Genomic DNA, 17,886 nt, shown 5'->3' with positions numbered 1-17,886 from the left:
AGTAGATGTTATAAAGGAGTGACAAAGCCAACAACTTCCCAATATCACCAATGACTGTGCCTCTTGAATGCTTATCTGCGGCTTCAAGGTTAACGGGAATGTGGGTGTGAAGACATAAAATCCATTAAGACAGGGTACATGCATATATCTCTCTGTATATCCCCCACATATCCAGGTAATAGAGATATTTGTATCAATATAGTTTCCATACGTAGTTATGTTTTTTAATGGGTGGACTGTAGACTAATCACTTGCATATTAAACGGAAATGTGTCCTTATTTATTTTCTCGGTCGCCTCATTGGGGAACACAGAGACCATGGGTATTATGCTGCTGTCCACTAGGAGGCTGACACTAGGCAAAAAAGAAGTTGGCTCCTCCCAGCAGAATATACCCGCTCACTGTCACAGAGCTAGTCAGTTTGGATGCAGACACAGGTCTGAAGCTCTCTCCAGAACTGGTCTTTTCTGTTTTATTATTTTCTAGCTAGCGATGTTAATTTAAGGCAGAGTCCTCTCCCTTGATATTCTGCTTGTGCAGGACTTTCTTGCTTTGTGCTATCTTCCAGGTGGCGGTTACACATCTTGGTCTCCGGGGTGGTTTCCCAATAAATTTTTTTGCCTCGGGGCTCTTCACCTGGGAGGTTTCACTCAGGCTCGGGTTTGCTTAGCTGCTTCTGGTGTGGGACCCCAGTTCTAACCTCCTCACGGCCTGCTTGTATCCCATCGTCTCCTTCCGGGGCTGTACGGACCTCGTGCCCGAGGATCCTTTTGTCCTCCTGGTTATCCCTGTCTGGCAAATTCGCACCTAGATGGGCGTTGTCCTCCTGTCACCCTCAATTTTCCTCGCCCTTCCTGGCGATACTGTGTGCTCTGAGCTTTCTCTTCCACCTCATCGCTTGGAAGTGTGGCCTTGGGACTGTGGTTTGGTGTCTGGGCCTCTCGCTTCTCTTCTGGCTGCTGGAGTACAACGGATAAGCTAATTCGACAAGCAACAGTCGTCTCGGAGGCCTGCCGGCCACACCGCCCCCTGGTCGGAGAGCGAACACTACCTCAGAAGAAAAATAAAATGCAGGACCACCGAAGCCTAGCCCAAAAATGGAAGAGAGAGCAACAAGAGAACTCCAATTCAGGGATTCTACTAAGCAAACAAGCATGGCAAGGAACTTCAGCTGCCAAAAGAAGTGTGCTGGACAGGCTCAAAGCGAGAGACCTGTCATGAGGCCAGCCGCAACTACAGGACCGAGGTTGAGGAGAGGGAATGACAAGAAGAAGGCAGCTGAACACGCCCAGCAGAGGGCAAGAACTCACAAGGTGGAACTAAAAGCCGCCGTAAAAGGAGAAGAGAGAGACAAACAAGATCCACGTCCAGCTCAGTCTTTGCTTGGTTCCTTCCTTTTCGGGTCCTAGCTATCCCTTCATGTTTTGTGGGGGCTTCCAGGTGGTTGGTTTCCGGTTTCCTCTGGGCCACTTCCACGTTCCTGTGTGAATGGGTATAGTTCAGTCACTGGAATGCTCTTCCCTTTTCTGGCAGTTGTTTTTCCCACCCCAGGCGACCGAGAAAAGGAGATTTTTTTGTACTCACCGTAAAATCTCTTTCTCGTAGCCTTCATTGGCGAACAAAGCACCCACCCATTAATGGTTCCTGGTCAGGTTGTTTGTTGCCTGTTGTTACTTTTGATGTCCTTCGGACGTATCTCCTTTGTTGTTTGGCTTCTCCAACTGCTTGGGACACAACTGATTAGCTATGTGCCTGTGGGCGGGTATATCCTTCTCGGAGGAGCAGACTTCTTTTTTTGCCTAGTGTCAGCCTCCTGTCATGTCTGTCCTGGTCTGTGTTCACACACAGCTATTGGATTTGCTGTGTCTGAACAATTTTATGTTCCCTGGTAAGGGAATAGTTACTGTCTCTGGCTTTTTCAGCCAATAGCCTTTAGGGTGTGTCTATTTAAGTTCAGCACTGACTAGCTTCAGTGCTGGTGATACATCATTTACTGATGCACTTCCTGATGTCTAGCTGCTATACTGGACATGCTGCTAATGGAGGCTTTGGGTGAAACACTCTTTATTTGGGCTTTTAATCAACTATCTCTGTTTTAGCATGCACTTTGTATGTTTTGGTTTTAGCCATGGTTAGGTGGCATGCTCTTAGTGGATTTTAAGCTGTGTTTGTACAGTCGGTTTTAGGATTTGTATATCTTTTCTGCTATGTGTCTGTTCACACTGTGTTTTCTCTTGTACCCGTTCTTATGAAGTTCTGTGTTTTATATTTCTGTTTTCCTACTGGGCCAGCATTCTGACCACACTGTGGAGTGTGCCGCTGGCCAGTAGTCTATTTTGATTTATTATTAATGGCTACTTTGTTAGTGGAGTGTCCAGTTTGTGTGTCCAGTGTGAACAGTGTGCTATGTTGCATCCCTGTTACCGCTCCATGGGGACTCCTTGTCTACTGGAGGTGTTCGGAGGGATTTCTATTCCTGTCTTGTGTTCAGTGTGAACAGTGTTCTACAAATATATCCTGTGTATTTAGGCATTCCTGTTACCAGTCCGTGGGGACTCAGAGGGTATTGTTATTCCTGTGTCTACCGAAGGTTTTTCTAGGGGATTTAGCTTATTCCTGTTTTGTTCTGGAGTATGTTCAGACTTATCAGTTTTCCTATCTAGTGTTTTGAACTCTCTATGTTTTATTAGTTCTTTATTTAGATCTTGGAGTTCTGTTCATGACCACTTATCTATAGTGTCCTCTGTTCATGACCGCCGATCTATAGTGTCCTCTGTTCATGACCTCTTAGGCCTCTGTTCATGTCCACTGATCTATGGAGTCCTCTGTTCATGACCGCTGATACAGTGTCCTCTGTACTTACTCTCTGATCTGTGCCATCTGAACTTTTATACTATGGAGTTCTATGTTCCTGTATGTTTCTGGTTTGTGACCGACTATTTGTTAGTATGTGTTTTTATTAGGCCCCTGCACTTTAGTTCAGGGAGGGACAGGCGCCCAGTTGTCGATCCACCGGTTAGGGTGGATGGGCAAGTAGGCAGGGAAAGCGGTTTTAGGGTCAGTTTAAAGCTCACTCTCCCTGTCCCCTGGTCAGTCCCTGACACATCCTAGTGGCAGCAGCATAATACCCATGGCCTCTGTGTTTCCCAATGAAGGCTACGAGAAATAAATTTTACGGTGAGTACAACTACGGTGTCTGGCAACCAGTTGAGACTAGTGCTCAGCTATCTTCATTGAAAACAGTGCTCAGCTATCTATATTGTGAACAGTGCTCAGCTATTTTCATTGAGAACAGTGCTCAGCTGTCTATATTGTGAACAGTGCTCAGCTATCTTCATTGAGAACAGTGCTCAGCTATTTTCATTGAGAACAGTGCTTAGCTATCTATATTCAGAACAGTGTTCAGCTATCTACGTTGAGAACAGTGCTTAGCTATCTACATTGAAAACAGTGCTCAGCTACCTTTGTTGAGAACAGTGCTCCGCTATCTGCATTGAGAACAGTGCTCAGCTATCTATATTGAGAACAGTGCTCCGCTATCTGCATTGAGAACAGTGCTCAGCTATGTATATTGAGAACAGTGCTTATCTATCTACGTTGAGAACAGTGCTTGGCTATCTTGTTGAGAACAGTGCTCAGCTATGTATATTGAGAACAGTGCTCAGCTATGTATATTGAGAAAAGTGCTTGGCTATCTTGTTGAGAACAGTGCTCTGCTATTTTCATCAGTCCCATAGACATTGATTGGTGGATGCTCGTGTTAAATGTTTTTCACGGGATGACTCCCATTTAGGTAGGTGTTTATAAAATCCATGTCTGTGATGCTCTTTCAATTCCCATTTTATTTTTGCCAAAATCAGGGTGCCATCCACAAGCAGAGGGAGACATCTGGAAGACTCCAGCTTGTTAGATCTAATTCTAGTTTTGAAAACATGGCTGAACAGTAAGCGAAACATGCAAGCACTTACTTTCTTCCTTTTTACTAATGATGGCCGGAAGTGTGTAAATCTAAAATAACAAAACATTAAGTTATGTAAGGACTACTCATGATTCATTGATGGAGATTAGGGCATGGGTAAAGAATAAAACGAAGGATTAGTATGTAAAGTACCTAGAAATCAGGAAAATACTGTAAGCTAACAATTAAAAATGAGCAAACTTACAGTAAATTCGATTCGTCACAAACTTCTCGGCTCGGCAGTTGATGACTTTTCCTGCATAAATTAGTTCAGCTTTCAGGTGCTCCGGTGGGCTGGAAAAGGTGGATACAGTCCTAGGAAAGAGTCTCCTAGGACTGTATCCACCTTTTTCAAATTTACTGTAAGTTCGCTCATCTCTACTAACAATCCATTCTAACCTAAGCCCTAGATGGGCATGGAGAGATAAAATTGTAATTCTACAAATAATTCTATTAAAATGTGTCTTACCGGTTCTTTTCCATCCATTGCCTCCAACCATTGTTTTCTATTGCCTTCAGATAAGGCTTGAAGGGTTATGATACCTTGTCTGGGAAAAAAATGAAACATTTTATATGGAGGTGCTTCAAAGTGGGTATACACAAAAGAAATGGGAGTCTTGGAGCAGCAGAGATCAAAATGGGTCCCATCACTATAGTGTTGCCACCAAGAAGAGAAAGGCCTGGAGTTTGCTTTCCCCTCCATCCACTTTCCATAACTCTTGTATCAATTTCAACCTCTTATAAATATACAGTTCCTCTGGGGAGGGAAGTCCTAAATACATATTCACCACCCTGAACCATGGCCGCCCCGTTGAGTGTACCCTTTGTGCTTCACATTTTTAAAACTATACATATGAGGGATGTTCAAAAAGTTTCTGCACTTTTTTAAAGTCTTTTTATTTTAAAACCAATTACATCAAAAACAAATTGTTACGCCGAGCGCTCCGGGTCCTCGCTCCTCCCCGGAGCGCTCGCTACACTCTCCTCACTGCAGCGCTCCGGTCAGATCCACTGACCCGGGGCGCTGCGATACTGCTTCCAGCCGGGATGCGATTCGCGATGCGGGTAGCGCCCGCTCGCGATGCGCACCCCGGCTCCCGTACCTGACTCGCTCTCCGTCGGTCCTGTCCCGGCGCGCGCGGCCCCGCTCCTTAGGGCGCGCGCGCGCCGGGTCTTTGCGATTTAAAGGGCCACTGCGCCGCTGATTGGCGCAGTGGTTCCAATTAGTCTGATCACCTGTGCACTTCCCTATATCACCTCACTTCCCTTGCACTTCCTTGCCGGATCTTGTTGCCATCGTGCCAGTGAAAGCGTTTCCTTGTGTGTTCCTAGCCTGTGTTCCAGACCTCCTGCCGTTGCCCCTGACTACGATCCTTGCTGCCTGCCCCGACCTTCTGCTACGTCCGACCTTGCTTCTGTCTACTCCCTTGTACCGCGCCTATCTTCAGCAGCCAGAGAGGTGAGCCGTTGCTAGTGGATACGACCTGGTCACTACCGCCGCAGCAAGACCATCCCGCTTTGCGGCGGGCTCTGGTGAAAACCAGTAGTGACTTAGAACCGATCCACTAGCACGGTCCACGCCAATCCCTCTCCGGCACAGAGGATCCACTACCTGCCAGCCGGCATCGTGACACAAATGACATCACTTTTCTACATAGATAGATACTTTAAAGCAACCACAGAGACATAGGAAACAACAGACTTGAAGGGACTTCTGTGGTAGAGTTTTCTAGGCATGCTCTGTGACCTGTGCACAGCTCATCGTGCAGGAAGGGGAGAAGGGCAGTTGTGAATCACCTACTTTGAATTACCTGATCCCATCTGATCAATACACACGTGTCACTTTTCACTCTAATGTTGGAGAGCCACTGACTCACCTTTCTATGACTTCTATGTCGAAGCAGAACCGCTTGTCTATGGAGTCGGTTTTGCGTCTAATGCACATCTTTAGCTTAAACATCTCTGGAGCGCTTGAGATTAGCCCATTCTAAGGAAAAGGGGAAAAAATGTCAGCATAAAAAATACTCTTTACAGTAACACAAATCCCACCAAAAGTGTATTTTTTTTTCTTTTTTCAACTGTAATTTTTATTAAGAGATTTTCATTATACAGGAAAAATACAGAAATCCGAAAACACAGCCAATGGCACATAAGATAGATAAAAAGGCCTCGGGAGGCACAAAAGCCAATGAAATGTAAACACATGGCATGAAATCAACGGAGAGGTGAACCCCCATTCAGGCAGCACCAAAACTTCAAGGCTCAGTAAACAATCAAGACTATCGAGCAGGGGTGGATAACACATTTCAAGTTTTAACAGCATATCACAAAAAAGAGCGCAGGAAGCACCCACAAGTAGAACACAAGACAAACAGAAAAGACACTCAATACATAGACAAACACCCACCAAAAACAACAAAGGGAGATGGCTCAGAAAAGTGATCCCAAGGCTCCCAGATGGACAGGAACAATGGCACAGTGTAATTCAGGGAGGTAGTTAGAGACTCAAGGGATCGGATCTCACGCACACAGGCCAAGAGGTCCAACTAAAGTGTTTTTTTTAGGGGCATTACAGGAGCTGGAATTTAAAGCGCATGTGTAACCTAAACTGACATTTGTATTAAAGGCCCATAAGCACACCTCCTCACCATTTTATTTCCTAACATACATTTATTTTATATTGCGGTGGCCGAAAATAAGCAAAAAAAAAGGAAAAGTTGCTGAGCTGCCCATAACAACCAATCAGATTTCTTCTTTCATCTTTGAAAAGGCCTCTGAAAAATGAAAGAAGCGATCTGATTGGTTGCTATGGACAATTAAATGGGCACTGTCACCAAATTTTTTTTTTGATATGTTGTAGTACTTATGTACTACAACATATCTCTAATATACTTTTATTATTTTTTTTTTCATTAAAAAGGCTTAATTTACATTTAAAAACCGGCCACTGAAAAAGGACTGATTTTGGAGTGGCAATCAGTCCTTTTTCAGTTAGGCTGCACTCGCTCCCTGCCTGTAAATCAGACAGGCGGGAGCGAGCGCATTGGCTCCCCGGCCACTGGCTGGGAGGCCACTCCTCCCGCACATCGCAGCCGCCGCCTTGTTGCCGCCGCTGTTCCTGCACGCCCGCTGCTGGACTCTGCAGTAACTGCAAGTGTAATGAGGGAATGGGGTATGCGGGGCAGGGGGGGGGGGAAGGAGGGAACGGGCTAGTGCCGTAGTGGGGGGCGGAGGGGTGGGAACGGCCTAGCAAAAAAAAAAAATTGGATGGCGGGAGCTACCCTTTAAGCAACTTTTCCTCTGGACAGGTTTTGATAAATCTCCCCCATTGTATGTCCGATAACAGTGCCCTGGATTCACTGCTCTGAAGCTGTACCGATTTAACAAGCCTCTCTCCCAGACATCATCTGCTTTTGATTGACACATGGGGCTACTCAGCCATCAGCAACCCTGCGTGTGCGCCCAAGCTGTTGTTTCTGGCGCACATACAGGATAGGTGGAAAGTATCTGATCAGTGGGGGTCCAACTACTGAATAGGTGATAATTATCTGATCAGTTGGGCTCCAGCTACTGAATAGGTGATAAGTGTCTGATGAGTGGGGGTCCAACTAATGAATAGGTGATAAGTATCTAATCAGTGGGGGTCCAACTACTGAATAGGTGATAAGTATCTAATCAGTGGGGGTCCAACTACTGAATAGGTGATAAGTATCTCATCAGTTGGAGTCAAACCAATAAGACCAAGGGTACCTTGTCCCTCCATGGTAATGGAGAGGCAGTTGAGCATGCAAGCTGTCATTCCACTCACTCTCTATGGAATTGATGGAGATTACAGTGCTTGTCTATCTTCAGCACTTTCATAGAGAGTGAATGGAGCAGCAGAGTGCATGCTTGACTACTTCTTCATTTACAAAGTGGGACAAGGGGCCACTGTTCTTGTAATTGGTGGGGGTCCCAGAGGCAGTTCCCCCACCAATCATATACTGTACCACTTAACATAATAAACTAGCATATAGCACAAATATGTTTCCACAAAACAAAGGCACTTACCACTTTGCTGCCAGACTTTGTTTCTGAAATGCTCATAGTAAAGGTTTTGCTGCTTTTATCATAAGTACAGTAATGCCGCGTCCATGTAAACCCAAGGGGCCCTTAATGTAAAGGAATAAAATAATGACAGTGGATTAGAAAATATTAAACCAAATAAATATTACTGACAAGCCTGAACCTAAAATAACATGGTTTCTTATGTCCATAAACAGCGCCACCATTATCCCGGGGCTTTGTTTGGAACTGCAGCTTTGTCACATTCAAATAACTTGAGCTGGACTGCAATACCAAACACAACCTATTTACCTGGAAGGCGCTGTTTGTGAATTTTTTTATTTCTTTTTTAAAGTGTAAGACAATTACTTTAATACATAATAGATGAAGAATAAAGGCAAAAGGGGGTCCAACCCAGTCCTTGCAAGCTGTACCTGATAAAGTGCCTGATGTAATGTTCTAGCTTTTGCAGCAAACAAAATAAACTTTGTAGAGCTGCATCGGTATAGATCAGTGGTCTCCAACCTGAGGCTCTCCAGCTGTCGACAAACTACAACTTCCAGCATGCCTGGACAACTCTTGGGGGATAATAATATAGATAAATCCAGATTTTTTTTAATTAAAACCAGAGTGTCTCTAATATTTCATCCATATGAATAATCTGGGTTTTGGAGAACACACAAAGACCCTGACCTTTCACTGACGCTCAACTCAACAAACGTCGGCCAATGCCAAATCCACCCTCCACTGCCGTAATGAGCGTCCTCTTCATTAGAGATATATGGAATTGGAACCAACAAAAACAGCATTGGCCCTCTTCCCGAGACACAAATAGGACATTACATAGAGAACACAATGGACAGAAACAGCTACTTCCCCCATTGGGGCTCATTAACTGGAACCGAGAGGAGGTTTTGCAGGTTACAGGTGTCCATGAACAGACTGAATCCAATATAACATACAACACATCTGGTATAGGAAGACCATGAGTATCCTCCATAGACCGGAGCAGGAAAAATAAGTCTTAACCGGACCCAGAAGAGACGTTTGTGTGAACTCATCGCAACGTGTTCAAAAATTGTATTTACAGCTAAAAAGTATTCAGCGTTGTGCAGTAACATCCATTTAATATTCCATCTCAGTGGTCTTCAAATTGTGGACCTTCAGATGTTGCAAAACTACAGCTCCTATCATGCCCGGACAGCTAACGGCATGCTGAGAGTTGTAGTTTTGCAGCATCTGGAGGGACCCAATTTGGAGACCACTGTTTCATCTAAAGGACCCAACATATCCTGGATAACATTCTGTAATACTGAATGGGAGCAAAGCGGAGTGAAGGGGCACCCGGTAGCAGAGTAGCGGCGTGACGGGGGCGTTAGAGCTCCCTTCACATAATTTTGGCTTAGGTAACATAAGGGGTAGATGGCCCTTTAAGGGGGAATTGTATATGAGGTGACATGAGGGGCATAAGGGGTCAAAAGTTTAAGGGGCTGGAGCCTGCAGTTTTAATCAGTGGCTGGAGGGGAGGAGAGCTCACTCTGGCGAGAGCACGAGCAGAGTGAGGACCCCTGTGCCTGCTGTGCTTACCTGACTGACTATGGACATGGAGGCTCTGATGAGGCAGCTCCGGGCTTCGGCAGAGGATCGTGGCGGAGACTGGCAGGAGTGCGGCCCAGCGTGGGAACAATTCTGTGAGGGGGGAGGCGATTCCAGCCGGTCAGCCCCCCATCCTGAGGATGCCGGCCGATGTACGTCGGGGGAAAGTGCGAGGAGGCGGTGCTCACTGTCAACGGCACCTGAAGATATGAGGACTGCATCCCCTGCAGGGCCTGCTCGTCTGGAGAGTGTGGTTGTGCTGCCAGGTGGTCGGAGGCCTGTTTTACCCCGGGATGCTCCTGGATTGTAGGTCGACACTGATGAGGAGTCTCTGCTAGAGGAGCGGCCTTCCCCTGCGGTCCGGTTGGCTTTCGGAGATTTGGGGTCCTTGACTGATGGTGTGGCACGGCCACTGGCAGGCCTTTCTATTGCATGGAGGTCTGAGGCTGGCGGTTCTCGGGAATGGACGTCAGGACCTGTGGCTGTCGGGCATCTGTTCTGGGTCAGCCTGGTGAGTGCACTAAAGGTGGATCTGCTGGGGGAGGGGGCGTGATGATGTTGTCCGTGCTTTGCTTGTGCAGTTGTTGGGGGTTTCGTCTCGGGGAGCTGGCTGGGGGGGGGGGGGGGGGCAGTGGGGGTGGTTTGGTGTGGGGGCAAGTTCTCATTTACTGGTGTGAGAGGCTGTGAAGGGACAGAATGTGGGTCCGTGGTGCCGGCTCCGGTCGTGGCAGTGGGGACTGGGGTAGTGGCTGGGAGCAGTAGTCAGGTAGCGTTGCCTGTCGTGGTGGCTGGGAGTGCTGGTGACGGGGTGCCTGCGGCTGCTCCTAAGGAGAAGGTGGGGGATGAGGTGCGCTTGGCGGACGCAGCTAAGGGTGAGGAATATGTATGCTTTGAAGGGCCGCTAGGGGCTAATTTGAAGCCGGAAGTTAGGGAAAAAATCTGGAAGGATGGATACATGGAGATGTTTTCCTTGTTTCCATGGAAAAGTTCAATTTGGACCGTAGAAAGCCTGAGGAGAGTAAGAAGGAGGAAGAGGAAAAGCGGCGGTATGGACTGATACTGCCCACTTTTTCTAATTGGCTCCAGGCCTTTTCTGTTTTGGAGTGTGTGATTGGCAGGAAGTTGCCGTCGCACTGTTCTGCTTTGTTTTGTAACCTGGATGCGATTGGGGATGCCTATAGGGTGTATGGGGGGTGAGGCCTGGCTAAGGTATGATGAGCAGTTTAGACAGCAGAAGGCGGTGCGGCCTTCTATCTGGTGGAATCATAAGGACATAGGGTTGTGGATGCGCCTTATGGCCGCTCCGCGGGGTAGTTCTAAGCCCTTTTCAGGGTCAGCCAGCAGGGCTACCGTAGCAGGGCAGCCGGCTGGTATGCGGAGGGGCTGCTGCTTGCAGTTTAATGAGGGCCAGTGCAGATTTGCGGCCGACTGCCATTTTATATCTCTTCATATCCCTAGTTCTTCGGTGACTTAAGGGTTGCAGGTTCAGAATTTGTTGTCCGCATATCAGTTTCCTCAGGTGGTGTCGAAAAAGCTGGTCAAGGAGGTGGCGCTGGGTCGCATTGGCGGGTCCATTTCAGGACCCTCCATTGTCGGGTTTGGTTGTTTCCCCATTGGGGGTGGTTCCGAAGAAGGACCCGAGGAAATTTCGTATGATCCATCATTTGTCGCATCCGGTTGGATCGTCAGTGAATGATGGGATTGCTGAGGGTGCATGTTCAGTGACTTACATGTCTTTTGACGCTGCGGTAAAATGGGTGCAGAAGTTTGGCCAGGGTGCCCTCATGGCAAAAACTAATGTTAAGTCGGCATTTCGTTTGTTGCCAGTGCATTCAAAGAGTTTTCGGTTATTAGGGATTCATTGGGGGGATCATATTATGTGGATTGCTGTTTGCCAATGGGTTGTACATTTCTTGTGCATATTTTGAGGTGTTTAGTTGTTTTTTTGAATGAAGCAGGAGGCGGGTTGGTCATTGGTGCTTCATTACCTTGATGACTTTTTGTTTGTGGGTCCTCCGTGTTCTCATGTATGCTCTGTTCTATTGCGTACCATGGAGGCGGTGGCTCGCCATTTTGGGGTTCCTTTGGCTCCAGGTAAAACGGAGGGTACGGTGACAGTTTTTCAACATTGTTATTGATTCTGATAGGATGGAGTTTCGCCTGCCGGAGAGCGTGGCGAGGTGTCACTGGTGTAGGAAGGCTCAGTTGCGTGAGGTGCAGTCTTTGTTGGGCAAGCTGAACCTGTCGCATTCTGCCGATGGGACGGTTTTTTGCCGGGTGTGCCACGGCAGGGGTCTTGGCGCCTCATCATTATGTTCGCTTGTCTACGGAGGTGCAGGACGACTTGGCTGTTTGGGATTCGTTTTTGGATTTGTACAATAGTAGGTCGTTGTGGTTGGCTATGTCGGTGGATGATGTGGAGTTGGAGTTGTTCACCGATGCTTCTCGTTCTGTGGGGTTTGGGGCATGCTTTCAGGGGCAGTGGAGTGCCGGGGGGTGTTCTGAGTCATGGCGTTCGGCTGAGTTGTTTTCGAATTTGGTCCTACTTGAGCTGTTACCGATTGTTCTGGCAATGGAGATTTGGAGGGATCGGTTGAGAGATAGGAGGGTTTGCTTCAAGTGCGACAATATGGGAGTAGTGCAGGCTATTAACCGTTAGTCGTGTAGCTCGCTGCCGGTGTTGAACTTGTTGCATAGGTTGGTGTTGCGGGGGCCTTGTTCTGAATTCTCCTTTTGTTGCTGTGCATGTACCTGGGGTGTTGAACTCTGTTGCTGATTCTCTCTCTCGCTTGCAGTGGGACAGGTTTCGCGCATTGGCACCGGAGGCGGAGCAGTGCAGGATTCCTTGTCCCTCGGAGCTGTGGAGCATGGTCTGGGATCGGCAGCGGAGTTGATCCGACGGTCTGTGCATGTGAATACCTGGGAGTCGTATACTAAGGTTTGGCGTGAATGGGAGGAATTGTTGTTGATGGTGGATGTTGACAGGAAGGTGAACAACTAGGTGACAGTGGTGTTGTATTTCGTGGGGAGATTGTATGAGCAAGGAATGTCAGTTTCATAGAAACATAGAATGTGTCGGCAGTTGAGAACCATTTGGCCCATCTAGTCTGCCCAATAATCTGAATCCTATCAATAGTCCCTGGCCCATGGCGGCGCTAGCATTTTGGTTTGAGTTGAAGGGGTTGGCTGCTGCCAAAAAACATGTTTTAGTTTAGTGGGCCTTGTGGGGTTATAGACGGGGTGTGGTTTCTCGGGCGGATTGTCACCGCCCGGTATCTTTTAATTTATTAGTCTTTATTGCTGAACGGGTTGAGGTGGAGTGTCGTGACGGCTACGAGGTTAGGTTTTTTTGTTTAAAGGAGTTCTCTAAGCTAAAACTTTTAACCCCCGCTGTGCCCTGGCTGTAAAACTATACATAATAAACTTTCACTTACCTGCCTACGATCCCCCGTTGTTCCGATATCGTCGTCCCGTTCTCCGGTCCCTTCCACTTCCTGCGGGTCGGTGACTTCACTCTGCGCTCAGCCTATCAGCGGCTGCAGCAATGTCCCGTCGCGGCCGCTGATAGGCTGAGCGCAGAGTGAAGTCACCGACCCGCAGGAAAAGGAAGCTGACAGGGACCGGAGCAAGGGCGGCGATATCAGAACAACGGGGGATCGTATGCAGGTAAGTTTATTATGTATAGTTTTACAGCCCGGGCACAGCGGGGGATAAAAGATTTCAGTTGGAGAACTCATTTAATGTTTTCTCTCGGGGCCTTTAGGGTGTCTCGGTCACGGACGGCGGTGAATGGCCTGCCGTTGGATGTAGAAATGGGGTTGGGGCTGGTGTGGTGTCGGCTCGGTCGGTCCAAGTCGGACCAGGGGGTAGGGGCCGTTGGGTTAAGTAAATTGGTGGGGTCTCTGGTTTGTCCTGTTTGATGTTAGAGCCTGGCGTTTTGCCCTTCTGGTCCGGTGCCTTGCTGGTGCACACAGATGGTTCAGCGCTGTCGCGGTTTCAGTTTGTCTCCGTTCTTAGACAGTGTCTAGTAGCTAAGAGGCTGGTCCTGGGCCATTACAACTCACAATGGTAGGCAATTGAGTGTTAGTCCAGCGCTCGTGGTGATTCGTTGGATTGGCGTTGGAGGTATGTTGTGGAGTCGGCTTTTCCCGGAAGTGCAGCGGCACACTGCTTTGGATCGCCCTCCGGATGTGCTGGTAGTGCATTAGGGGGGGAACGATCTGGGGGTCCGGCCTTCAAGGGAACTGATTAGAGACATCAAGCTTGATTGTTTGCATCTTTGTGTCTCTGGTCCACTTTTGCGGGGTTTGTGTTAGTCTGGTCGGACATGGTGGCCCGGAGGGTGTGGCACCATGCTCAGTCAGTTTCTCAGTTGAATAAAGCGTGGATAAAGGCGAATAAGGAGTTGGGGCATTTTGTTTGTCGCAATGGGGGTATTGTGGTTAGGCATAGTGAATTGGAGGGGGTGCCTGGGGAGTTCCTTTGGCGGGACAGTATCCACTTGAATGCCATTGGCATTGACTTGTGGACTTTGCAGGAGGGTATTGAGAAGGCCATTCAGGTGTGGCGGGATGGAAGTGGGTGAGGTGTCACACACTTCCATTCTGTGGCAGGTAAAAGGGGTCCCTTGGTGGGATTAATTGCTGGGAATTGCAGAGTTTGAATTAGAGGAATGGTGTTGACAGCTGTGGGGGACACAGCTGAATGGGCCTCCTGGTGGTGTGTCGGGGCCCCAGGAGTTGTTGGGAGCAGGCACTAACGCTTGTGGGTGCCCCTGGGTCAGGTGAATGCGGCCAGGGCTAAATTGTTAGCCTAGGTTGGTGAAGAAAATGTTTTGAATAAATGCTGGTTTATGATAATACTGTTATGTATATTTAAGCATTTGTTAATAAACGGGCCTGACCAGCCCATTTTCACCAAAGCTTGTGTTGTGTTTATATCAGTCATTAATGTCAGTTGTTCCTCCTAACCAGTTATTCTATATTGCTGGTATTTACCCATTCTTTATAGTGTGACCTGACTGTGTAATTATACAGACCTCAATTCCTACCTATTATGGTTAGTAACTCAGTCAGGGGACGTGCCCATCACTTGACACATCCCCATGACAACCAGTGATGTGGCCTGACCTGCAGCCGACGGAAGGGACGTACGTGACCCGGAAGTTGTTCTTCGGTCGGAACGGGCTGCCGGCGCGCATGGGTGAGTGTTTGCATATAACCCCGATCGCCTGCAGACATTGCGCCACTAGCTAAAGACAGTTAGAGGTGCCTAGACACACATTGTCGCTGTACAGTAACATCTATTTAAAGGAGCTCTGTGGATAAAATTAACTTATCCCCTATCTACACAATAGGGGATAAGTAGCTGATCAAGGGGGCCCTTGGTGATCACCGGGACGGGACTTGGTGCTCAGTGAGGAGAGCGTTCTGCAGCCGGCATATGCTCCGTTCATTTCTATGGGTGCGTCGAAAAGACCCAAGTACAGCTCTCGAGCATCATCGGCGCTCTCATAGAAATTAATGGAGCATGTGCCGTCTACCGGTAGACGACACATGCTCCTCACTGAGAGCATCAGGGTCCCCTCCTGGAGATAGCGGGGGACCACAGTGGATGCACCCCCTGCGATAAGCTACTTATTCCCTATCCTTTGGATAGGGGATAAGTGAATTTTCGCCGGAGGACAACTTTAATACTCCATCTGGATGTCCTAACAGATGTCAAGGTGTGGCAACTTCTAAAATAGAACCCATTGTCTATTTCAAACTGCCAGAACCACAAGTCATCTGGGTGGTTCCTAGTGTCTTCTGTTCACCTGGCCAACCTTGAGTGATAGATCTTTTCCCTGTTTGGGTATGGGGAGAGATCTATCAATCAAGGTTGGTGGGGTGGGGAGAAGCAGCTAGGGACCACCCAAATAATTCATGGCTCAGGCAGCATGGAATTATGAAAGGTTCCCTTTAAGACCATGTGCATTTTTGTTGGCAGATCTTATGGGACGTGCATTTCTGGAGAATAATAACATTAAATGCTATGGAGACTAGATTTATCGGGACAAAATATCAATACAGGGATTTATTCTGATGCCATATTGGAGTCGGGAAGGAATTCTTCCCCCTGGTATGGGGCAGTTGGCATCAGCCTCATAAGGGTTTTCTGCCTTCCTCTGGATCAACACAGTAGGGACATAATAGAAATATAGGTTGAACTCTATGGACTTTCGATGGTATTTTTTCAACTTTCTGAACAATATAACTACGTAACTATATATTCACAACCGTACCATACACCTGCCAAGGCCTATTTATTAAGGTGCTGAAGATAAATCATTGCGATAAAGGACAGCAGGAACACGCGCCACTATCAGGCAAACATCCTAAGATGACAAGTGTGTGACATTTCCTTCAGAGCAGACTTATTTGGTAATAATAGAAATGTCACATCTTACATTGTAAAATCTCTCCCTTCTACTATGTATGACAGCTCAGAACTCTTGTAAGCAGCCGAAAGTTGTTCCTTCTGAAAATGATACAAACCTTGTATAAACACCACATACATTTCTTCTGTTACAGCCAAATGAAAAGAGAAACCATCAGCAGCGTAAAGTATCTCCTACGCTTTATGTCCCTAATGTTAAAACATAAGACACATAAGACACAGCCATTGGCTGTCTGGGCATGCTGGGAGTGGAAGCTTTGAAACATCTAGAGGTCCGCAGTTTCAGACCATTGAACTAGACCGACCAACACCCAACACCTTGCGCTCAGTGTTTTACTGAAGTACCCGTTCATCTACTACATAAAGTGAAGGAGGAAAACCCATAGTGACTGGGCCTTGTACAGCCCTGTCATGATGCAAACAACACTATTTGACTTAAAGGGGTACTCCCATGGAAAACTTTTTTTTTCTAAATCAACTGGTGCCAGAAAGTTAAACAGATTTGTAAATCACTTCTATAAAAAAAATCTTAATCCTTCCAGTACTTTTTAGGGGCTGTATACTGAAGAGAAATCCAAAAAAGAAATGCATTTCCTCTGATGTCATGACCACAGTGCTCTCTGCTGACCTCTGCTGTCCATTTTAGGAACTGTCCAGAGCGGGAGAAAATCCTCATAGCAAACATATGCTTCTCTGGACTGTTCCTAAAATGGACAGCAGAGGTCAGCAGAGAGCACTGTGGTCATGACATCATAGGATGCATAGAAATGCATTACTTTTTTTGGATTTCTCTTCAGTATACAGCCCCTAAAAAGTACTGGAAGGATTAAGATTTTTTAATAGAAGTGATTTACAAATCTGTTTAAAAGGGGTTATCCAGGAAAAAAATTTTTTTTAAATATCAACTGGCTCCAGAAAGTTAAACAAATTTGTAAATTACTTCTATTAAAAAATCTTAATCCTTTCAGCACTTATGAGCTTCTGAAGCTGAGTTGTTCTCTTCTGTCTAAGTGCTCTCGGGAACCGCCCAGTTTAGAAGAGGTTTGCTATGGGGATTTGCTTCTAAACTGGGCGGTTCCCGAGACACGTGTCATCAGAGAGCACTTAGACAGAAAAGAACAACTCAACTTCAGAAGCTCATAAGTACTGAAAGGATTAAGATTTTTTAATAGAAGTAATTTACAAATCTGTTTAACTTTCTGGCACCAGTTGATTTAAAAAAAAGTTTTCCATGGGAGTACCCCCTCCCATAGACTTGCATTTAGGGGGCGGGGCTGGATGTGACGTTGTGGGGGGGGGGGGGGCTATGATGTCACGAGCTCCCGACTCCAGCGTTCGGAACAGTTTGTTTGAAACTCTGAGCAGCGGAGTACCCCTTTAAGACCAAAACCTATCTGCAACAGTTCTAAAACACAAGCCGCCCCATGTTTCCGAGACGTATGAGGTCTAGGAATCCTATAACCACCGGGTTAGGGAAGCTTTGTAACAAGTAAAGCAGCTGTGCAGTGTAATTCCCTTTATATCCTCTGGCTTTAGGTTACGGTTCACGGCGTTTACGTCGGATAAAGATCCATTTTTAATTGAAATAGTGTTACAGCTGTTTCACGGAGAGGCTTAGAATCCAGCAATGCGTGCAGTCACAAACATGGTGTAAGCTATTAAGCGAGGATCGGAACATAGTAATTGCATTGCTTGTAAATGTAAATGAGATACACAAAAAATACAGCAGAGAATGGCATAAAGCCCCAGCTGATATTGTGTGATCCCCAGAGCCTACAAAATATATTGTGTCACTGTAGAAAAGATCAAAAGGATCTAAAATCGGTACCAAAATCAATTGTAAGGCCACT

At 46.9% G+C, this 17,886-nt stretch overlaps 1 protein-coding gene across 1 annotated transcript in view; it reads right to left on the bottom strand.

Annotated features, from left to right (window-relative positions):
- The window catches only part of ARHGAP42 (Rho GTPase activating protein 42), a 317,056-nt gene that overhangs the window by 45,319 nt on the left and 253,851 nt on the right, over positions 1–17,886 (bottom strand). Inside the window, 4 exon segments of the mRNA XM_056561532.1 lie at positions 3,969–4,008; positions 4,428–4,506; positions 5,836–5,945; positions 8,009–8,109. Of these exon segments, the coding sequence (XP_056417507.1) occupies positions 3,969–4,008; positions 4,428–4,506; positions 5,836–5,945; positions 8,009–8,109 (330 nt within the window).

The sequence above is a fragment of the Hyla sarda genome, chromosome 2 (assembly GCF_029499605.1).
Source record: "Hyla sarda isolate aHylSar1 chromosome 2, aHylSar1.hap1, whole genome shotgun sequence".
Lineage (NCBI taxonomy): Eukaryota > Metazoa > Chordata > Amphibia > Anura > Hylidae > Hyla > Hyla sarda.
This window is presented reverse-complemented; position numbering and strand designations above follow the sequence as displayed.